Source organism: Zonotrichia leucophrys, chromosome 2 (assembly GCF_028769735.1).
Source record: "Zonotrichia leucophrys gambelii isolate GWCS_2022_RI chromosome 2, RI_Zleu_2.0, whole genome shotgun sequence".
NCBI lineage: Eukaryota > Metazoa > Chordata > Aves > Passeriformes > Passerellidae > Zonotrichia > Zonotrichia leucophrys.
In genome coordinates, this window is record NC_088171.1 from 135,948,301 (window position 1) to 135,972,347 (window position 24,047).

The 24,047-nt window shown below is 38.4% G+C and overlaps 1 protein-coding gene across 1 annotated transcript in view; it reads left to right on the forward strand.

The window, feature by feature from the left end:
• ENPP2 (ectonucleotide pyrophosphatase/phosphodiesterase 2) overlaps positions 1–24,047 on the forward strand; it is a 71,510-nt gene that overhangs the window by 31,400 nt on the left and 16,063 nt on the right. Inside the window, 7 exon segments of the mRNA XM_064706573.1 lie at positions 6,556–6,611; positions 8,771–8,836; positions 9,606–9,678; positions 17,821–17,932; positions 19,254–19,379; positions 22,887–22,918; positions 23,736–23,863. Coding sequence (XP_064562643.1) covers positions 6,556–6,611; positions 8,771–8,836; positions 9,606–9,678; positions 17,821–17,932; positions 19,254–19,379; positions 22,887–22,918; positions 23,736–23,863 — 593 coding nt within the window.

Consider the following 24,047-nt stretch of genomic DNA (forward strand, 5'->3'; position numbering starts at 1 on the left):
TGATAGAGTGGTCACAATAGCTGGATAAGGAGATGATAGATCTCTTACAGAAATATGATCTAAATTATCCTCTCTCTGCATGTGCAATAATTGCACATTTGATAAGAGAACTGCAGATTTTTATACGAGAAGAACTTATCTTTGTCTATATATTGGTTAGATACAGTCCATTTCTAACACCTTTTAATAATTTTCTTTAAATATGACATTGACATAGACTGCCCAAAGCGGCTGGGTATTGGAAGATGAGACAGTTCAATTAAGAGGATAGAAAGGGATACCTGGTCTGTGTATCAAAGGAATCCTGTCTGTCATATCACATATTCAGCTGGCTCTTTTTATGTCCTGGGTCTCAAACGGAAGTATTCAAAACCTGCAGAGTGGAATATGGTTTCACAGTATTGGAAGTTACTATTTTTCTCTGCAAAAAGGCAGAAAAAGTGTCTGAGATTCCCAGCTTTGTATTATGGCTAAAATGCCTAGAATAGAATGTAATTTAACATTGATAATTTCTGAAATATTTTCTTGCTCCTGGAAACTGGCCTACTGTATACGGCTCTATGAAAATGTAGAGGGGTTTGGTGGTCTTTCCTTCTTTCTTTCTTTAGTTATTCTAATGCTCAGTCTTTTGCTGAAAAACAGCCAGATTACCCCAGACATCAGTGGGATTTGGCAGATGAATATCTGGATGCTTTTACCCTATGAATTATGAGATATTAATAGCATTAGGAAAGAGAGAAGGGGGAGAAAGTAGCTTGGAAGTGTTTCAGGGTACTCTAGCTGGTTATGGGACTTCCTGATTTAGTATACAGCATTGATTTATTATATAAGCTTAAAACAACCTTGTTTTCAAAACAAAAGTGTTTCATAGGAAACAGCCATAAAACCACTCCTCATACTGCAACAGCATCTCACAGAAATGGTGAGCATCAGGGCCCATGGGGGAAACTAAGTTTATTGCTCATTTTTCATGACACTGACATTCTTGTTTTCATCCCAAGTAACTTTAGGCACTAAATTTAGGCCCCAGCTGTCTTTGGCTTCTGTTAAGCACTAGTTTTACATGTCTTGGTTTGATGTAGTGAGTTTAAACTTACACTACACATATTGGGTTTTTTTAAAGTGATCTTTCATGATCTTTAGAAATAACCCATTAGCCTCTGCAAGGTCAGAAGAGGCAAGGTATACAACTGCTGGTTAATGGGGACAGAGAGGCTCCTTCACAAGGTAACCAGGCTTGCATTTGAGTTTGATCCAAGAGATGTCTTTCACTTCAGAAATATCATAATTATAAAAGTACTGGTGGATGTTTAGAGTGCCTTGTATGTAGCTTTAAATTCACTATCAACCTTTTAAAGATTACAACCCTCAAAAAAGGCCTGTCTCGAGATATTAATCCTTAAATGTGGTCATGACATTCCTAGGTATCAGACAGCATGTTGTGAAGCTGTGTTGGTAGTATTCAAGGTATGCCTGTGGGCATTAGCTAGCATCACCCTGCATCCCAGCTTGATATTCCTGATTAATCCAAATTTATATATCAGTATTTAGAATAAAACCATTATTGGAATTTTGTTCATTTTGTGAAGAATTACAGATGGAGCTTCAGAATGCTGTCATCTGCCTTTCCATCCTGAGCAGGTCTTGCAGTCACTTTGTTGATTGGTAGAGGAAACAGAAGGAGAGATGTCTGTAATTCTGTTTTATAAGTACTTCTTTTTATCCAGCTTGAGCCATGAACAAGCAACAGGACTCTGTCTATTCAATAGACTTCTTGTACCAAAAATCTTCTGTCTGGGCAAGAAGGCAATACTTAGTTGCCCAGTCTGGGAGAACATTTCTGTCATGTAAAAAGTGTGGAAGGGGCTACTCCACATCTTACCTTGTTGGCAGAGCAACTTGCAAATGGTGCAGGAGTGTTATTAATTCTACATGCTTGCACCAGTCTTGTACACATTTCTTTACTGGCAAATGCTGTGATTTCATCCTTCCCACCTCTGCCTAGATCTGGAAGGGATTTCTCATTGCTACATCAGCTTTTGATTCATCTGACACATCAAATATGTGTCAGCCTTTGTGAAGTTGTGGGCTCTTGTTTATTCATGGAAGATTAAAACCAGGGAAGTGTCCTACTTTCTTTCTGTACAGGCTTTCAAAGAAAATTCCACAGCTATCTTGAATAACCTGGATTAAGTGCTTGCACTTGCACCTGTGTGCAAGTGTGTCTAGCAGTAAGAAGAAGGGTGAACCTGCGACTTCATGTTCCATATTACATCTAACTTATTGCTTAGCCTTGTCTACTTTCATCCATAAATAATGGAGAAGAATTGTAGTCATTCAACACAAAGGATATAAAAATAAAAGCAATTCAACTTACAGGATATGTTTCATGTATGTCTAGGAAAGCATGTATACTATTTTTTGGGACACATGCCAGTATACTAGGTTTGAATTTGTGGTCACATATTTTAATAGGTCTTTCTATATTGGAAATGCTGCATATTGTTGGTTTGATGGTAGGAAGGTAGAGTGGTTGATCTCATGATTTTTCAAATATTTATTCCCCTTCTCTCTGCTTAAGCAAATTAATTCAGAAATATGTCCTTTATATAGTTTGCAATACAATTAAGCTTGTCCCCTATGCAAGCCAGGAGAGGACATTTGACATGGTTAAATTCTAACATATTAACCGTTAAACCCAACAAAATTATGTATGGCAAATGAATTGCATAAGCTCACAAATGGTACTGACCTTGCAGAGCAATAACCCTTATTTGCTTCCTAATTTCAGCTAGTTTGAATGGACAAAGTAGAGAGGGCATCTGGTAACTTTTTTCTATCCCACCCTCCTGCGCAACTTGTAGAGTGCCTTGAAAGACAGTGAATTTAACTTAACTTAGACAGTGAGAGGTGTTCACTGGTGATAAGACTACATTAAGAGTTTGCTGCCAAGATTTCTACTGAAGTTATTATCCTATAACCAAAGTACTAAATAAACTTGTGTGCTTCCATCAGTTGCTCCAGTCTGTTGTCTAATTTTGCCTATCCACTAAGGGGTCTGGGTAACAAAGGTATATCTAGTAGAAACAGCTGCTGCTAGATGCATCAGCAGTGTCTCAACTCCAAAACATGATGAGTATTTTATTTAGAGCTTGATCAGTGCAAATAGAAATTCTTTCACCTCGATATGGCTGCCTCTCTGCATGCTGAAAGACATCCACAAACATATTGCTGAGTAACAGTTTTAGGTACTGTGGTGAGTGTTGAATTTTCTTAATTTGGACTTAAATAAATCAAAGGGCTGGCTGGTTTGGTTTTTTTCCCTTCCTCTTAAAAAACAAAGGAGAGCAGAGGTCCAGTAGTGATTTGTTGTAAGCTTGAGTTGAATCAGGATCTGCCTGCCAAAGTCAGGATGGTGTCATTGAGACTCACTCAGATGTTGCAGACAGATAGGGGCCCTTTGATTTGCTGATCTTTGACTTCAACAGATCCTTGTCTTAGCTATTCATCTTATTTCAAGTGCAGCAGACACATGTACTCATCTAAACTGCTAATGCCAATGTAAATGGCTGCATTCCTGAGGTGAAATACTGGCAGGTGCAGCTCTTCCCTCTCTGAAGCCTTTAGGCTGAATGCCTTTAGGCTGCCCTTATTGCTCTTAGGACTGCACAACTGGGAGCATCTCCATTTATGTGCATTAGTCCAATGCATGCTGTTTTCAGGTGATGTTCATGAAGCACACTCTATGCTCAATGAGAATAAAAATATAGCAACCTCTTTCTCACAGATGTGCTGGCTACTTGGCAAGATACCAATGATCCAGTTATTCATCTATCAGGATGACAAGTGTTTTACTTGCCTGGCTGGAGGGAGAGTGTCTTTTGGCACTTTTGTTTAAAATCCCTGCTTAAAATACACAGGGTCAGAGGGGAATTCAGCTGTGTAAGGAGCAGCACAGGATGTCTTCAGCTGCTGAGGGTCGAAGTTGGCTGGTTGCATTTAGACAGCCAGGCAGACTGGACAGTTTGGGCCTGTGTGGATCAAAGTACTAGGAATTCAAACTTGAGTTTGCAGATGGTAAAATTCAAACACAGAATTCTCTGGGCTTAATTTGTTGGTACCTTCCCAAAGATATCTGCAAAATTATTTAGAATATGCAGGAACACAAACATTTTCAAAGAAAAATCTGTTGTGGGGGAAATAGTTCTCCAAGTAGAGCAAGACAGAGCATAACAACAGTAGGAGATGACACACATTTCATGCTGAATGTGTCTTTGACCACCTTTCTCTGCCAGGACTGGGCTTTTCTCTGTGAATAAATCTGCAATGCAAAGGAAATTGCTTTAAGTGTGGGCCCCTTTTCACTTGTGAATACCATGAGGCACTAATGAATATGTAATGAATAACTGCCTTTAATGAGACAGTATCTAAGCTGGTTATATACCCTGATGTGCTGACTTAGGTGGCACAAACAAGCATCCTTGCATTGCAATCATACTTCTGACTGCGGCGTGTGGGCTGAGTGACATGGTCACCGGGTTGTAGGCATGCTTCCTTTCCTGTTCACTTGCATCCTTCTGTCCCATCCCATCAGAGCAAGTATCCTGTGATATTCAAACTTCAGTATCCTGAGATACTGAAAACAATATTCAACTATAACCCCCAAATTGAAAGCAATTCTTTTTGGTAGTTACTGTGCAGCCACATCATTTTTGTGATCATTGTCACCATGCAACATGTGCTGCTGGTGGAAGGCTGGGGCTGCAGAGGCTGGGGGAGATGTTTGGGGGACTCCCTTTTTGGTGGCAGCTTGAGTGTTTGTAAATATGAACCAAGCCTGAAGTCAGATTCTTCAGGAGAAGCACCTGAAAACAAAGAGTGAGCTCCAAACCCGTGGCCATTCTGCTTCTGATCTCACTGCACATATTTAGTAAAACATCCTTTCTGTAGTGTTACTCTGGATGTAGTTTTCACTGGAAAAGAGGTTTCTAGCATTACTAAAAAGTTAGAAGAAAATGAAAACAAAAGATCTTTTATAGATGTAATTTTAATTTAATTGGACTGAGTCCAGTCAGATTTGGTGGAGTAGAAGATGACAGGTAAAGGTTGTGTCCAGGGCAATGGAAATGCAAATATGACCAATTTTCCCATAAATAACATTACAATATCCAAATCTAATTGCTTTTAACTGTACCTCATTGTGCAATTGATCTTTCATTACTGTGCCAAATCAATTTCAATTAAGACTGATGTGTGAATGATTCAGGCATGACGTTTGAATGATGCATGTCCAGATGACAATTTATAAGTGCCTCTTTGAGCAAAGTACAGGGACTTTGTATTTTTAGAGTTGATTTAAAGTAAACAAAAACCTGCAATTATTACATAAGTGAGCTACATTTTGTCTTAAAGCTTCATCAAGTGTATACATTGTAGTATGCATAAGTAATGGAAAGAAATAATCTAGCTCTATACACAGGCCACTTTTGAAATGAGTTTTGAGGTAATTTGGATAGTTCCTTACAAGAGAAATTTAGTTCCGTAGAGCTATAAACAATGTTTTCTTTCCTTGATTGTGAACCTTTCTGATTCTCCAACATTCTCATTCCCCTGCCTTGTGTAGCGTCATAGGATAGAAGAGAGAAAGAGGGTGGTAAGGATAACCAGAACTATGTGGTATAGCTTTCATTAGAGAAAGATCAAACAAACCTGTGTTTAAAAAGGAATGAATAGAGGGGAATATCATGAATGTTGTATAGAAGCGGAAAGAGAAAAGATTAATTAACTATTTTGGAGTATGAGAATGGTACCATAACCCCATTGAAAACCAGCAGCTTTTAAACTAAGCAAAATTAAAAATGTGCTCACGGAGTGTGTGACTGCATTGCAGAACTTTCTGCTGCAAACTGCTTTATAGCTAGAAAAATACAAGGTACTTGAAGGATTGAAAAAAGGGTTTGAAAATTTCATGGAGATTTTTTGGCCATTCCCAGCAATCACCCCATCGGATGAGCTCAAGAAGTTCTTAAACACCTGTGTAGGAAGGTGTCCTTCCCTGCAGTCTTAACGCCTCTGTGTCACTCTCTGTGGCCTTTTTTGTGTGCTCTCTTCTAACACTTCTTCTGCTGATGGTTACTGATTGTAGGGTACGGAGAAGAGGGACATTTATGCAGACACTGATTAGTGTTAAGGTATGTTCCTTTCTAACTGAGTATCCTCCAAAACCCGAACGCTAAAAGGGTCAGGTGAGTAGTACTGGGTTTTGAAAACGAAATTAAATACTGGAGGAATTCCTAACCATAAAACTTAGTGCTTTTAATTAGAAAAACATAGAGATTTAGGGGTGAAAGTCTACAGCACAGCAGCTAACCCACTGCTGCAGAGTTTGCATAGGTTTGTCACTCCTTGTTTTCAAATTAGGGCCGAGGCTGAAAACTGCAATTTTCACTTCTAGGCTCAGGGTAGAAGAATGTGTCCTGAAAACATTTTCTTTTGATTTCAGAAAGCAATTAGAGATCTGAACACATTTTAATCCTCTTATATTTTCCTCATTAGATTTGGATTACTGCAGCCAAGCAAGGGGTGAAAGCTGGCACGTTCTTCTGGTCTATGTAAGTACCTTCTGTTTTCTGGAGGTTTTAAACTAATAATTCAGAATTAATTCAATATAAGTATTTATGAAGTTGTTTTCCTTTCTCTAATCATTTGGTAGATTAGAGACTTTATTTGTAGCCCTCTATTTGTGCAATGTTTCTGATAACCAAAGCTGATGCTACTGTTTGCTGCTTTAGACTCATGCACTGACTTTTAACACTTGTCTAAAGAAATGTGCCTATGTGAAAAATTACTGTCTTTTATTTCAAAGTGTGTTTTTTTTTTTCTTTAGTATTGCTAGCAATGTTTCTTAGTCCTCTGAGTGTGGAAGAATTCTTATTGTACTCTTATGTTAATTGACATCACCAGTCTAATTTACTCAAAGTTCTGATTCGTTCATTTTACAATACAGTCTGTCCTTTGAGCAAGATACCCAATTTTCCTTTCCTAAGAGACAGCCTTGAAGATCTCTGCTGTTTGTTCTCTTGTTCAACGATTTCAACTTATTTTCCCTTGTTCCCACTAAAATGTATCTTTACAACCAAAAATGAATGAATTTTGGTAAGTTTTGAGGAATTCACGTAGATCAGTCTTTCTATTACTGCTTCTGGCAGGATTACAGGAGCAAAGAAAATGTTTAAGCTAGAAGACTGAAGTAATAAGGGAATTTGACTATTTTTCTTTTGTGATTCCTTTAGAAATAATATAGTTTACTGTTCTAAATATCATAAAGCACATTGAGGGAATAAGCTGATGATAGGTTTAGGCTTGCAAGATGAAATCTGACAGAGCTCCACTCTGGTACTCTACAAACTAATCTATAGCTACATAGTCTACATAAACACCCTGGCCAATGCATGCTTGGGGATATAAAATGTAAAAAAGGTGGCTAAGGACAGGTTGTATGAATGGCTAGAAAGGGAGTGAGGCAGACAATTTATGTATGCTTGAAATATATATGTCTTAAAACTTTATTTTTTCATTTGGTACACAATATTTTTGGGAGAATTTTCAGGCAGACTTTTTCAGGAAAACAGAATTTTCAAAATGTTTTAGTCAGAAATGAGTTAATTGAACTAATTAATTTTCTTTTTTTTTTCATATTGCACAAGTAAAAAAACCATAAAAGTTAGACAGTATCCAAAATTATTATTCCAGTTTAAAATCTTGCCTTATATGCAAATTTTAGTATAAATTCTCATTTTTATGGATTTTTACAACCCAAAGTTCTCCATGTAGTTTGAGATTGAGGACTACTGTTTGTTTACAAGGCATTAAAAATGAAGGCATTTGGAAATGGCTGCTGCCATCTCTATTTCTCTTGCCAGAGATTTCCAAAGAGTGCTGAATTCAGTTTATTGTGATGACTGATGGTGATGTCTGATTCCTGCCTTGGGATTCTGCCCCTGAGCTAATGGATTCTGAACTGACTGTGCCATTGTATTAAAATGACTGTGTGGTCACTGACCTGCAGAGCTTTCCTAAGATGAGATATTTGGAACTTTAACAGTTTCTAGGGTTAGTCATTCTCATAGCATGAACTTGGCCTCAGCAGCCAAGTGAGAATGGCAAGCACTGCACAAACAGTAAAGTGAGATGGGTCTGTTCTGCAGAGGGAGGAACTGTCAGGGTCCAAGTCCCTGTGCTGCTGGCCTGGTGTTTCACATGGCTCTGTTCTGATTCACACCAGCCTGGCCCTCAGTGGCTACTGTTAAGGCAATGAAATTTTTCCAATGTCTGGAAACAGGAAAAATGAGTACTACCAGAGCAGGGTGGTTTTTTAAACCTGTACTGATGTGAGCGATATAGTGGATTTTACCCATGCCAGCTATCCAATGACAGCATAGATAAAGGTACATCTGGGTTAAAGCCACCAGAGTAGATCTTTTATTCACTCCTGCTTGAAGAGGTAAATTTACTTCTTTGAGTTCTGAGTACATTTGCAAACTTTTAATCATCTTTCTTTTGGAGTATGCAAACATTCAGGAGGTCTGATGTGATTCTGCTTGCAAATTAAGAATCAGTATTAAGCAACAAAGAAGATACAGGATGCTAAAAGCAAATTATGCTATCATGATACATTATATTAATATTAAATTCAGTTCATAGCAAACGTTTTGTTGATGCTTTTTGTATTCTGTGATAACAAGGTATATCTTTGTATTTTGTGGTCCAGTGTCATCCCCCATGAGCGCAGAATATTAACAATACTTCAGTGGTTAACCCTTCCAGACAATGAAAGGTAATTCACTTGTTATCTGCTGTTGGATAACTGCTAGTTTGTCTTCTCTTTCTAAGTAGCTGGAAGAGCAAGCAAAAATTTAATTCTGAAATTTATGTTTGTCTGTTACAAGCCAGAACTCATTTAAGGATTTGTTTGGCTTTTGTGCTTAGTGTGAGTTCTTTGGGATTTGGGAGTTTTTTGGTTTGTTGGTTTGGCTTTTTTTGGGTTTTTTTCATATCAGATTTTAACCATCAGCAGTTTGATTCTTCCAAATAAATGTATTATATGAATTTCTTTCTTATCAAGAAGCATGTAATTACATGGATTAACTTGCATTGTTCTTGTCCTACTGAGCCTAATATGGTTTAACAACCTTACAGGCAATGGCAGTTGTAGAACTGGACACCAAGCTCTAGGAAAATGTTAAGGTTTTAATTATGAGTGGGTTTTACTGCACAAGTTCTCACATGCTGCTGCAAGGCTTAGGCAAGCTGCTGTTGGGATTTCTCCTCCAAGATTTAGAATGAGCATGTGTCCTCAGATGGTACTCCATGTGCCTCCTTGCTTGTGTTCTTGGGTTTAATAAAGCTGCAAAACAACTAATCGTACCATGGAAACAGAAAACTGCGAAATTGTTGTAGGATTCTGTGACTGAGAAACAGTTCCTTTTCCATAGAGCTAAGTCTCATTGGAAAGCTGACTCGGTTTGACTTGACCTGGCTAGCCTGTGTTTTTGTGATGTTGTTAAAGGAAAATCTAACCTGAACAAGACCTTCCTTTCTTTCAGGCCTTATGTTTATGCTTTCTACTCTGAGCAACCAGATGCTGCTGGCCACAGATATGGTCCCTTCAACTCAGAGGTTAGCACAGATTTTTTTTTTTTTCTACAGAAAAAGCAGGTGTCTCTAATACTTTTTTTCCCTCCCCAAAATATTGATGCTGCTCAGGAGTAACATTTTTAGCGAGTTTGTTCTCACCTGTTTCTGCAGTATATGCTTCCCCTCTGCCAGAGAAAACAAAGTTGTCTTCTAAAGGATTGATCATGTAAAATTCACTTCTGGGAGAAGGAACTGCCTCTGCCTTTCAGGAGGATATTTCTTGATGTGATACAATAATGCAAATGGAAAGATTTATTTGGTGAAGACAGGAGTATATTTGTGTGCAACAACATAATTTAACTTTCCTCTAACAGTTTATCCTTCTGAAAAGTAATTGAAATATAATACAGAAAATATTGTGATAAAATGTAGAGAAGAAAAAGGTTTTCTTTAAAGCTGACAGCCAGCAGTAGCCAAAGTAATAATTCCAGTCTGTCAGGAAATGTAAAAAGCTGCTAGTTCCAGTTTCATATAGGCCCTACAGGGGTTCAGAAAGCTTTTCCAATAATGTTCCCTCAGGACCATACTGTTAAGTTTGGAAAAACTTTTAAAGCACCATAAGGCATTTTAATGAAAAATCATGTGCAACATGCTGCAGTAGTTTAACCTCTTCTTTGACTTTGTGTAGCTGGCTGGGACTGATGGGCATTGTTTCCCCTGACATCACTGTCCAGGTGACAAGGACTTAGAGATAATGCACTTGTCTGGGATATGTGGGGAGAGAAAGTAAATGCTCTACCCAAATATCCTGCTTTGAGTAGCTGGGATCTGGCATTTCCAATGATGTCTGACGTCTTGCAAAGGTCCCCTGGTTTCAGTGCAAATGCATGCCTGCAGATACCCATCACAAGACTGCAGGAGTTTTATATGTAAGATTTTCAAAGGGTAAACAAATGTTTACAAGCAACAAGTAAACAAGTGCAATCTTAAAAAAGTGAGGAGTGTATCTGATGCCTGCCCCTTGGAAGGCAATGCCAATCTCCTTGAGCAGCCAGGTACCCAGCAGTAGTTTCTTTTTTGTTTGGCAACATCTGCTGGCTGTTCTTGACAGTAGAAGAGAGCAAAGAGAAGCAGCATTAATATTTTGTAGTATAGTTGAGTTATTTTTGAGTTATTTTGAGTTATTTTTGAGTATATTTTGAGTTATGTTTGAGTTTAAACAGTTTGCAGAGGTTATGAAGTTGCTGTGAGTAGCAGCCCTGTTGGAGCAGTTTGAGCCATGGTCCTAAAGCAGTGGGTGTGATTATTCCAGATCAGCACTGAAGCACCATGTTGGATAGACAGAAGCAGTCCTTTCTCTGGATAAGCAGGGGTTAAGATCTACCAACACTTGCTAAATTGACAGACATGGATATGTGTCCATGTTGTCATTTGGCCCAGGAGTTGTGTTTGATTCAGTCAGGCAAGGTACTGGTAATGAGAGCTCTCTGATTTAATGATGTAGCTCTTAATAATGCTTTATAGTTCCTCTTAGTGAAATGTTACAATTACTATATATGTGCCTTATGATTGAAAACTTTAATTTTATTTATCTGGATACAGCCACTTCCTTCTGAACAGAATGATGGAGCTTTGTCCATGGACTTAAAAGGGGAATATTAAGATGATGGCATCGTAAATGTTCTTTCAGTTGATGGTGTTTAACAAATCTGCTTAGCATCCAGTGTGGCAATCTAGTTTCAGGTTAATTATGAGTCTAAAAAGTGAAGTGTAGCAAAGTGTTCAAAATAGGAAAAGTCATTATAAAAGCAAAAAGCCACCAAAGGCTCTTCGCTGTAGGAGGGCTCTTGTGGATTGTTATCTGAAGATTGATCTCTAATTGCAAGGCAAAGCTTCAGCTCTTGATAAGTGTGAATTAATGGCTTATGAAAGTTTTGCAAATAGATAGTTTCATGTCATTTGTATTAAACACAAGAAGACCATGAAATTGATTTTTAGCAAATTGAAACAGATGAGTTAGCAGAACAGCATGTATGGGTCTGCAGTTCAAACAGTGGACCAGACTTTGTGAATGGAAACTTAAGTAAATGAATACAGCTGTGTAAGTACACAGATGCTGAGCTTTGCTAGGGGCCTGGTTTCGGGATAGAAGAGCTAGAGGAAGCATTTTATATTGTTTCTCTTAACACTGGTTTCAGTATTTAGAAGCTATGAAATTTACATCATCTGGAAGACAGTCCTCAAAAGGATCCCCTCTAGCTAATTCCTTGATACCAAGAGCATGACTTCCCTATGAAATAATTTTTTCCTTGTACATGACTGGCAGCAGTTAGACATTTGGAGTATTACTGACCATTTTTTTCTTCATGCAAAGGCAGATCAACCAAACAATAAAGTTTGAAAACAAGCTTGTAACAACTCTGTGTTATATTTACAATGGGCTTCTTATTTCTTCTTTTGAAGAGTGAATATTACATGCTGATTTTTCTTACTGCAATTAGTAGTTTGAGGAATAGTTATTTACCTTGAAAACCTCCAAATCTTTATTATAATGAAGGGAATTTTTATTTGAGCTTATTATACCAAATAATGTTCCAGATTTATTTTAAATAAATTTAAATCTTAGTGGTTTAATGGCATCCAGATGGCTCTTAGATCTTCCCAGCACAAGCACAGCAGCCTATGTGCAGAGTGTCTTAAAGCAAGAAGCAAAGGGACTTAGATACACTTAAAATTTATTGGTGAATTGCCAGTGTTTTATATAAATGGAATTGATATTATAACTAGTCTCCACAAGTATAACTTTGCATATCCACTAACATGAATTTCAGCGTAAATGAGTTGGTTGTCTAGGTTTTGAGGTTTGGTGGGGTTTTGTTTTGTTTTGTTTGGGTTTTTTTGCTTTGGGGTGGGAGCATTTTATGGGGTTTTTTCTTTAAAAACATTTTAGGGGGTATTTCAGTGGGTTCTGTTATGTTTTCAGGAACAGTTGTGGGAGTTATAAAATAATATGCTTGCTTTTGATTTACTTCTGCCTTTTTTTTTTCTTTCCCTCTGTGCTTCTGCAGTTGAACTCTGGTAGGTTGGTCCATCCAGGTCAAGAAGCAAAGCTTTGGCTGGCTGGTTACCCTTGTGATGTTACAGTTTCCTTCTGTGAGGGGAGAGGGATTCAGTTCCCTCCTCCATAACTCTGTCCTGACTCTTCTCAAGCAAGACTAAGAATTGGCTGGTTTAATAAGAACTTGGCTTTTTTTATTTTTTTCCTAGCTAACTTTTTTTACATAAAATATTCTAGAAATATACTACCATAAGAGCTCTGAAATCCATCAAAATCTGGCAGTGCTAAGCCATTTCTGCTGCTCCTCTAACATGCTGTCTTGAGACAGTCACCTCAGTGTTCAGACTGCGGTCTCCTGCACTCACGTGTTTCTGGCATTGTGGAGCTCTGTCTGAGCCAATTCAGAGACAGTGACATGAGAGTCCTTCCTTTCCCTGCCGCTCCTCTCATCAGGACTGCACAAAGCTTGAAGCGTTTTAGAAACAGAAAACTCTGGTGCTGCTTTATTAAAATGCCTTTCTGGAGAAAGACGAATGAGACTGGACTAGAATCTCCTTTCCAGCTGCTTGCGTTGGAAGCACTGAAACAGCATGGCAGATGGTAACATCCCCTTCTTCCCCTTTCCCTGTTCATGGAGCTCTGTAACTCAACATCTGGGAGAAGCTGCCTAAGTACATAGAACTTAAATAGCATGATAAATGCCACTCTCCCCAGCCCACTCAGCGTGCTCCATTGCAGATTGTGGTTTATCTCCTGGTAGGTGTCACCTGTCAGCTCTTCTCACACCATCTCAAGCAGTGCCAAGAGCCTGCAAGTTGTGTGACAGTCAGCAAGAGTTGGACAATTTGAAATTGCAAGCAAGTTGATTAAAGGGAGAGTAATTTATTTTAGCTAGATCTTAAGGCTTTTTTCCTTCTACTTTTTTTTTCCTTCCATAAGTCTATCCTAGGTAATTGTGCATTTAGAAATAACACCATTACCCAATCAGATGCCACTCTGAAACAGCTAGGAAATTAAATTCTCAAAATGCCCATAAAACTGGTAATAAGGGAGGTAGCAGCACAGATTTCTCATGCATTGCCACTAATGTGCCCCACCCAGCTAATTTGAAGCTCCATGTTAATCGAGTCTCACCTGCGTAGCTCTGATCTGCAGACCCCAAATAGTGGCAAATGGGGTTCTGGTGCTTTCAGTGAGGCGCAGGGCATGGCACTCAGTAGTGATACCTGCTAGTGCCATGGATGAGAGGACTTGATTTCACTAATTCAGCCAAAACATTGGTGTGGTAAACCTTGCAGAAGTCATTGAGATTGGACAGCCTCTAATACTCACACCTGAACTGTTGTTCAAGTGAAATGTTGCATTTCCATCAGTACTCAACCCTGGACACTCATTAAGTTGTGTGCAGTGAATTTTGCTGTAATGGAAATTAACTTAAATCTCAGTAATATTAATGGATTAATATTTGATAACTAATACCCCCTATATAACTATGCCTTTTCAAATACAGAAGCCCCACCTCTCTTTAGAAACATCAATTTAATTTGCTTTTATGCTGTCTGCTCCTGTAACTGCTGTTCTGCTTTCAGTACAATTTGGTGAATTCCTCCTTAAAAAGGGGTAGATCCTAAATTGTCCAAAAGCCTAAACATTTGATAAGGCCATAGCATTTATGTTTCAGGATTATCTGGCACAGGTAGCTTTACTATCTGATGTGAGTTGAGACAGGCTTTTTTTCTGAGTCCAGACATCTCTCCCTGCCAGTACAGGAGAGTAGTTATGGCTCCCCTCTTACTCCGCCTAAGAGACCTAAGAGAAAGCTTCCTCCTAAGAGGAGACAGGAAAGACCAGTTGCAGCTCCAAAGAAAAGAAGAAAAGTACATAGAGTGGATCAGTATTCTACGGAAACTCGTCGGAAGAAAGTAAGTTCCAAAAATTTATGATGGAAGTGCCACTTTTTAGGCACTAAGCTGTCTTTATTTTTTTCAATTTGGGAGTTCTCCATGCTTCAGGTTGGGATTTTGCAGCCAAAACCTTTATAAATTTACTGAAGGACCCAAAGGAGAGCAGCCAAACCAGATCAAGCCTTCTGGGAGCTGTGTTTATCTTGTTTCAGACTGTTTGCATTAGGGAAAGTTATCTTTATAGTCTTTATTTTTTAAAATATGAGTGAGAAAAGCCATCAGCTGGAGGCAATGTCAGAAAAATCTGGGAAGACACTGCCACTGCTGCTAAACTTTCTGAACTGTTACAAGTTCTGCAATATGTTGTAGCCTCCCTAACTTCCAGCTCATGGGAGCATGGTGATTACTTGAGCTTTTGTGTCTAGTTATGTTTCCACAACATCATTTGGTTGTGGAAATATCTTGAAAATATGACTAATAAAATATGAAAGGGAAAGAACATTTGTTTTAAAAATACACATTTTGAAGTCATTTTGTGACTTTGGAGGGTAAGGAATTTTTCTTGCAGGATTTCTAAATGGTGCATTTGCAAGAGGTGGTGTGTAAGTCTGTTTTCACAAGGAAAACATCAAATAGAAATTGCTTTATTAGGAAAAAGTGCAAGTGGATGAAAAGAGTATTTCTTAGTGTACAATCTTTATCCACCTGGCACTAACAATCTACATATTTCTCCTTTAAGCTAGAAACAAAAGCCTTTACACTCCACAGCATCCTACAACAGGCTATAAACATTCTTCTCAAGAGATTTTTTGTGGGAATGTTTTTTGACTTGTTGCACAATTCAGCTTTAAAGAGTTATTTTGAGACACATTATTTAAGTGTAAAATCATGACAGACAGGGACATGCAAAAAAACCCCCCACATATAGAACCCCAGGAATTTTCCAGAGAACTTTTAACATTTTAAGGTTTATTTGAGAGGAGAACTAATAACTACTATGGATGATGTTGCTATTACTCCCTAATTTGCCATTCCAAGTGATACCCTTCTGACATGAAATAGTGTAGAAATTATATTCCTAGTGACGTGAACACGTGTAGCTCTGTTTTTGCCTTTCTTTCTCTGAATGAAAAGGTCATCCAAACTTACCCCTAAAGAACTTCTTCTTAAAAGTCAGCTGTGAAAATTTGATGCCATTATTTCAGAAAAAAACTCCCTACTGTTACATAGTAGTTATCATCATATTTGCAAGTTAATCTTTTGATGCTGTTTGAAAGCAATGAAATGCCATATGGAATGGATCCTCTCAATTATTAAAAATATTAAAAGTATGATTCATTCTTTCTTTCTTCCTTCTAATCAGATGTTCTCAATGGGAAAACTTGTGAGAGAATCCAGCTGGATTTTTTATATTTCAGGTACCACACCTAGCACTTTCACAATGCTACAAAACTCTTTATTGTAGCACCATCCTAGAAATCCATGTATCTTTAAAGATAAAATGGTTCTGTACAGTCTTCCAAAGTCTTGATAATAGGTGAAGAAAGGTTTATGCAACAATTTTCTTAGCCAGTAAATCTTTGAAATCTGCATCTGGGAGGAGCTGTAAGAGGAGATCAGATTGCTGAAGAGGGTAGCTAAACAGAACTATCACTTGAAATCTTTGAATTATTGGTGCTGTTTATCATCATTATTAATTTTGAAAAGAAGACTCAAGCTTGCTGACAAAGGAAGACATTACTGGGAAATTTATCTGGATTTCCAGCTTCCTTGAGTACATTTTGGATTCTGAGTAAAAGATGTATTTCCTTATATGATTGACACAATATAAATAGACTTTCATAAAAATGGAATTTCCATTTGTAGAAGAAACTCCTTGTATGGAAGAATGGAAGAATGCTGAAACAGAAAATTTTTTTTTTTGAACTTGAAGGTTTCAAAGTTTTAGCTTTAATGACTATTTAGGCTTTCCTGAATTAAAATATTTCAAAATTTCACCCCTTGTCTGAACCACTTCCATATGTTGCAGAAATTGTTCCTCCTGTTCCCCACCGTGATTCCTTCTCCTGTAAGTCCCTTCTCTGTATTTATAGTGCCACATGGGAGTTGACATTTCTTGTCAAGTAACCTAGCAGACTCATTTGACATCTCTCCCTTAATGATTCAGGCAGAGGGAGAATTTCTGAACCATCTCTTTCTGGGTCACACTAACATGGTGTTTATTTTAGAAAATTCTGCTGAAATCTATTTTTTTTCTCATCCAGATTCTATCATCCTCTTTGTCATTGGAAGGATTTTTTATTGTGAATATTTGAACCAGCCAAATCAAACAGACAAGTGAGGAAGAAGTTGCCATATAGTGACAACAAATGCTTTATTCTCAAAATCAAAACAAAATGAGTCTTCTGCCTAAAATCTTACTTTTCCCCTCTCTGTGTCATGTGGTAAAAAATGTTTCATTTTCTTAAGGCTGAAAACATAGTCCTATGTCTTGCTTTTTTCAGTATTTTGGGGGGCTTTGGGTTGGGTTTTTTTTTGTTTGTTTTGTTTCTCTTTTTGTTTTTTTTTTTTTTTTAATATATAAAAGAAACTTTAATGAAGAAATCACAGTTCAGTATCTGTCCTCTGGGGCCTGCTGACAATTTTGCCAGAACTGTCATTTGAGCTGTTAGAAACGCTTGGCTTTGAAGCTGAAGAACACTCACTCTGAGCCCCATGTGCTACTCAAGTGACATGCACCATGTCATCCTGGTATCAGATGTCCTTTGAAGTGAGCTTCATTAAGTGCCTTGGCATGTGAATCCCAAGTCTAAAGCTTCATTTCATGCTAATTTTTTGACTAAACCATTCACATGAAGTCCTGTTTTCTTTTAAAAGCACTGCTTTCTATCTACAAGAAACGAACTGAACCCCAAAGTCTCATGTGTTTTTCTGCTATCTACACATTGTTTTACCAACTGTACACATGTTCATGGGAGGCCTAGGATCAGCCATAAAGACCCTTTGCTGTCTTGTCAGCATCTCAGCAAGGCTTTCTTACAATACAGTCATGGTGTGGATATACAAAGGAGATGGTACAATAATTGTAGGAGTAACAGCTCAGCCAAGGCTTTGCCTCTTGACCTGGATGATTTTCCCATCAGAGTTTTGCCAAAGGACCCCCATTTGTAGAAGTTGAATGCAATGACAATTAATTTTTTTTCCTTCTGAATATTTATACAGATGATGGTGAATCCCCTGAGAGAGATTGACAAGACAGTAGGACAGCTAATGGATGGACTGAAACAATTGAAACTACATCGATGTGTCAATGTCATATTTGTTGGTGATCATGGTAAATTTTAAACCATAATATTTATGAGAAGATAAATGCTTGAGCAATGTAGCTGTAAATATAATAGGTAACCTAAATCAAAGTTCCATTTAAGATATTTTTGTGCTGATATTTTTTTCTGGTAGTTTAACTCTCCCCAAAAAAGCCAGTTGGTGTGAATGGGCCACTTGGCTCACCTGGTAATTGTCCTCAAGAGACACTTTTCTTTCATAACAGTGATCTTTATTTACTTCTTTACTCAGAGCTTTTCAAATCTTGGTGTTTCTGATATCACATCCAAGTGTAGCTCCTTATGCATGTATTGGAGGGCTATAATTTGCCTAGAGTAATCTTCTTGTCAGTTTTTATGGAATGAAAAATTTAATAGCCTTGTTCTCCTGTACATGAGAAGAATAGGACTTTAGATTGGGGTACTTCCATGGCAATTAGTAGATCAAATTATCCTATTAGAAGAAAGACTGAAATACTTTCTTATATCTGTGGAATATAAGACTGTGCCTCACTTAGATGGAAAAGTAATCAAAATAATGGAGGAAGGAGGTAATAAGATATTTCATGGTCAGATGTCATCACCTAAAAGCACTGATACTATTTGGTTGGTCTTATTCCTTCAAACATTAGAATAAACTTTGCAGTATATGAAATAGTAAATATTTGCAAAGATAAAAAGAAAATTTTAAAGGAAAACCTGGGTTTGCATAACTTCTTTTAGTGATGCCACCAAAGGTCCTCTTCTTTTTAGGTCTTTATTCTTGGCAGTCTCACATGAACTGCTATATCAACAATAAAATGGCATATGCCTCGTTTCTGGATGTAGATAGAGGAGGGTAAGGGGCAGGAAGGATTTCCAGGGGTAGCAGTTCTGTGCTGAGAACCTCCTGTGGCTGGCAGTACATTCCTCCCCACCACAAATATCTGCAAGAGAAAATTGTTTATCTGCGGCTGCCTTAGAGCAGACCACCAACAGACAATACCTTTTGTGTGCTATTCCTCTTAAAATCATTTGTTTAAAAAGAAATAATCCCCAAAGCAGAACATTAAACTAGAAACAGACTTTGATTTTTCCATGAGTTGAGTTTGGAGTTGAGTCAGTGCACACATGTTGTATGTGGTGACTGTTCCTACAATGCCTAGGCTGGTATTTCTCTTGCATAGGTGCTCCTAGCTGGAGTCCCACCAGTGTATTGTGCTGGAATTAGATGGCTGTAAAGAGGTCATCCAGAAGGAAATAATACATAGGGTGTTTGGGTCTCCTTTTTTTGCTGTTTTGGAAAATGTGTTTATTTTCAGGGTGGATTAATTTTGCATTTCCTTTCTGCAGGGATGGAAGACACAACTTGTGAAAGAACTGAATTTTTAAGCAACTATCTGACTAATGTGGATGATATAATTTTGCTGCCTGGATCTTTAGGGCGAATTCGCCCTAGGTCTAGCAATAACTTAAAGTGTAAGTTAGTTTAATTGTACCCTTTATATCCTGAGAACTAGACTCTATTCCTTCCTTGAAATGATGCTGTCCACAGAGTATAAATTTGCAGGGTGTTGGCAGGAAGTTCAGAGGGAATCCCACGGAAGACAGCTGCTCGCTTCCTTTCCAGTTTGTACTTCACAGACCCCACAGTGGTAGAACTGTTCTGGGGAGTGCTTAAAAGTTTTGGGTTAAACCCGACTCTTTTTATCATGGAGGAATGGGAGCTCCAAGCCAGTTTCACGTGCCAGTTTATGTGTCATTGTAAGTGCACTTTTCTCCTCCTTTTTTCCTTCAACTAAAGCTGCATTTGGGTGATCTCAGCACTGCACAGCTTGGATGTGAAAAAAGAAAAGCATCTGGTACATTTTATGAGATAATAGGAAATAAGTGACTTGTTAATTTTGAATTCAGTAGTTTTATCATACTTTTGGCATAGATGAGAATCATGTGGGTTTCTAAACAGCAACAGACTGGAGATGTTGAAGGATATTTTACAACAATGTTGTCAGTAAAACTTATTGTTATTTTGAACCATGCTTTTAGAAGTTTACCCTTACTTAGTGTTTGAGATTAACTTATCCTTGACAATAGGCTCAGGGCTCAGGCAGGAGTCCTCTGGTGAACTTAACTCTGTAATTTCAAGCATTTCAGACCAACTGCCCTCCTTTTGCCTCCAGGGCAGCAGTACCAGGACCGGGCTTTGTGCCAGCACCCTGACTGCTCTGGTTCAGCATACAAGGGCAAACCTGGCTTTGCCAGCAGTTTAAGCTACCGTGCAAACTGTGTAACTCATAAATAACCCATAAGTACCTGTGATTTTTGCACCATATGTTTCCAAGAGTGACAATTTGATAGAGGGGAAGATCTGACATCTGGGATAGCCAAATTTTCTCTCACAACATTTCAAATGTGCTCTGGGTGAGGACAAATTTCATAGAAAGATCCATCTTTGAAGATTAAATACTTCCAGAAAAATAGCTAAAATCTTAAGAATGTGGTAAAACATCTGTAATACTGGTTTTTTTCCCTTTTTTTGCTATAAATTTTTTGCCAGGTAAAAAAAAGTTGATAGCAAAATAAATGCATATACAAATCAGTATTTGGATATTTATGCTCAAAGAATATATGATGAGTGTGTAAATATGTGTTGAAAATAGTGCATGTGTTATTCAAATTTTATAGACTAGCATGAGACTGAATTCCTACACTACACAGTCTACTGAGAACAAATTTCAGTTTTGAGAGGTCTTTTTTTTAAAGATCTCTTAATCCTTGTCTTTCCAAATTGCTGAGAAGAATAAGTTTTCCTTAGAGAATGAATGGCAATATGTTTCAAAAAGATCAGCTTGTCTGTGTGACCTCTGAGTCATGCCACTGTTTTTCCCACAATAACATTTTCCTCTTTTGGCCTCTGTGTGCAGCTTCCTAGTTTGAATACTTGCAATTGCTTATAAATCAGCAGTTCGAATGTTTGAATGTAGAACAAAGAAGCAGGTTTCCTACCTTTAGAACTGGGGTTTACCTCCTTAAATGGCAAATTACCACATTCTTTATTCTTTATTGTTCCTTAATACTGTCTCAGTACTGCAAACACACCTTTGCAATGCAAAAGCCTGCAGCTTGTATTTTGAGATGTAATAGAGCCCATTTCAAGCTTACCAAGATCATGCCTTAAGCAACCAAAACAATGGTATTTGAACAAGAGATTTTCACTTCCCAATATGTTATTTTAGCCTATTTTCCCCCTCATAACTGAAAAATGTTTCCCCCACCCCCCAGAAGAGCACAGTTAGTATGGACTGTTACTGGGTTTTGGGCTTTCTACCTCTTGCATGTCCCTTTAATGGCTCAAAACCAAATCCAGAATATTTTACCGTTGCTTTTCACTTTCTCAGCAGTAGCCTGTGAAACTGGTCAAATGTTAAAAGTGACCAAAAAATGCTACATATTTATCTTACTCCTTCTAACAGAGTGCATTGTTGCATTCAAGTATGCTTTCAAAATTTTTTGAAGGAAAATCATTGTGTTTGGGGATAATTTTTTATTTTAAAGTAAATTAAAATAGACAAAAGTTTTGAAAGTATGTGTTTGCAGAAAACAAAATGAGTATTATCTAAGGCCCAGATTATAAAACAGTGAGAGCACTACCTAAGCAAGTCCATGCCAGCAAGCCCACATCACATACAGGACGGCCAGGGGATCAAGCCCATCCAGCATGGGTTTAGGAAAGTCAGGTCCTGTTTGACCAACATGGTCTCCTATGGCAAGGTGACCTGCTCCTGTGGATGTTTACCTGGAGTTTTGTAGAGTCTTTGATATTGTCTCCTACATCATTCTCTTGGAGAAACTGTGACTTGGACAGGTGCACCCTTCAGTGGGTAAAAACCTCTCTAGATGGCTGGGCCCAGTGTTCCCCAGGGCTCAGTATCAGGGCCAGTTGTGTTTAATGTCTTTATTGATTATCTGAATGAGAGGATTAAGGACACCCTGAATCAGTTTGCAGACAACACCAAGCTGGGCATGAGTGTTCATCTGCTGGAGAGTAGGAGAGCTCTGCAGAGGGATCTGGACAAACTGGATCAGCGGCCCAAGGCCAGTGGTGTGAGATTCAACAAGGCCAAGTGCTGGGTCCTGCACTTGGGTCACAACAAGTTCTGGGTCCCATGCAGTCCTACAGGCTGGGAACAGTGGCTGGAAAGCTGCCCCTTGGGAAAGGACCTGGGGGTGCTGGTCAGCAGTGACTGAACATGAGCCAGTGTGTGCCCAGGTGGCCAAGAAGGCCAATGGCATCCTGGCCTGGATCAGAAACAGTGTGGCCAGTGACTGTACCGGTCCTGTAATTGTATTTTTCTCTGGTAAGGCCACACCTCAAATCTTGGGTTCATGTTTGGGCCCCTCACTCAAAAAAGGACACTGAGGGGATGGAGTTTGTCCAGAGAAGGGCAACAGAGCTGGGGAAGGGTCTGGAGCTCAAGTCTGAGAGGAACAGGTGAGGGAGCTGGGAGTATTTGTCTCCTCAAGAAAAGGAGGCCCAGGGGAGACCTTGTCACTCTCTACAGCTCCCTGAAAGGAGGCTGTAGCCAGGTGGGGGTCAGTGTCTTCCCCCAGGTAACAAAAGACAGAACAAGAGGAAAAGTCCTCAAGCTGCACCAGGGGAGGTTCAGATTGGATATTAGGAAAAATTTCTTTATGAAAAAGATAGGAATAGGCCACCCAGGGAAGTGGTGGAGTCACAATCCCTGGAGGTGTTTAAAAGATGGTGCACTTGTGAATGTGGTTTAGTGATAGACTTGGCAGTGATGGATTAAAGGTTGGACTTGATCTTTAAGGTCTTTTCCAACCCAAATCATTCTGTGATTCTATGATAAATAGAAAGCACTTTTAGTAAAGGTCATGGAAGTATTAGGAAGTATGCTTATGTAAACCTTGTGTTTTCTTTTGGAAATTTTTAATCTTGTCTATTTTTTTTACCTTTGTTTACAGATGATCCTAAAATGATTGTTGCCAACCTTACAGTAAGTATTTAGGACTGGGAGGTATCTATCTGTACTTCACTGTTCACTTCTTGATTTGTGGTATTATTCAGTTTTCTTTTCTCACTCTTTGACAGAAAAATCAACCAACTGTAAATTAAAAATAAAGAATGTTAAATGCTGCCCTTCATGAGCACAGGTTAATGTTAGTCATGTTTTCCACTGTTTGCTGCTCTAGTAGCTTTTATAACCTTTTTGGGCAGTACAGAGACAGAATATCCTGGACTGTTTTTTCCTGCCTGAATTGAGTCTATTTATTCATTGCTTCAAAATTGGAAAGTAATCTTTTAGGGCAAGCATTTTACTAGCACTTTGATGCTGAAAAAGTGCTTTTGATAGCCTTCAACTCTAACCTTGCCATTAATGGAAGAAAAATATTTAAAATTAAAATTAAAAAGACAAAACAAAATCCCCCAAGTTTTGTAACCAGATGGCTTTGAATATATCTGCAGATGAGGTGTATTTTTGAGCATTCAGGTTTCCGCTGTAACTTAAACTTCGGTCCAGTTCTGATAAAGTTATTCATCTGTGAATTAAGTATGTGTAATATTTTGTTTGATAGTTTTATAAAGACTGTCACGAGAATCAAACTTTCCAAATATATATTTGAATGGCTCCCTAGGGCCTTGGCTGCATGTAAATACTGCACAGAAATGACTGGACTAAATACTCTCGGTGTACACTTTGTTTTCCAGACACCATCAGTGATGACCTTAACAGCTTGATTTCTGTAGTCAAAGCTTTTGTGTGCATCTTCAACTAGCTGACAGCGTGCTATTTGTAACCATTTATTTTTCAGTGTAGAAAGCCTGACCAGCACTTCAAGCCTTACCTGAAACAGCACCTGCCTAAACGCTTGCACTATGCTAACAACCGAAGAATTGAGGATGTCCATTTACTGGTGGATCGCAAATGGCATGTGGCAAGGTAAAACCCTTGTGTTTGCTGCCATCCTGAGCTCCTGTCTTTTCTCCTGAGGAAATGGGACACCTAGGATTGCTCTGTCTTGATAGCATCCTGCTCCCCTGCCCTGGAGAAGGAGGAGTTTTGAGAACACAAAATATTTTTAAGTGTGGGAAAAGCAGTTGATGGATAAAAAGTAGAAACCCAG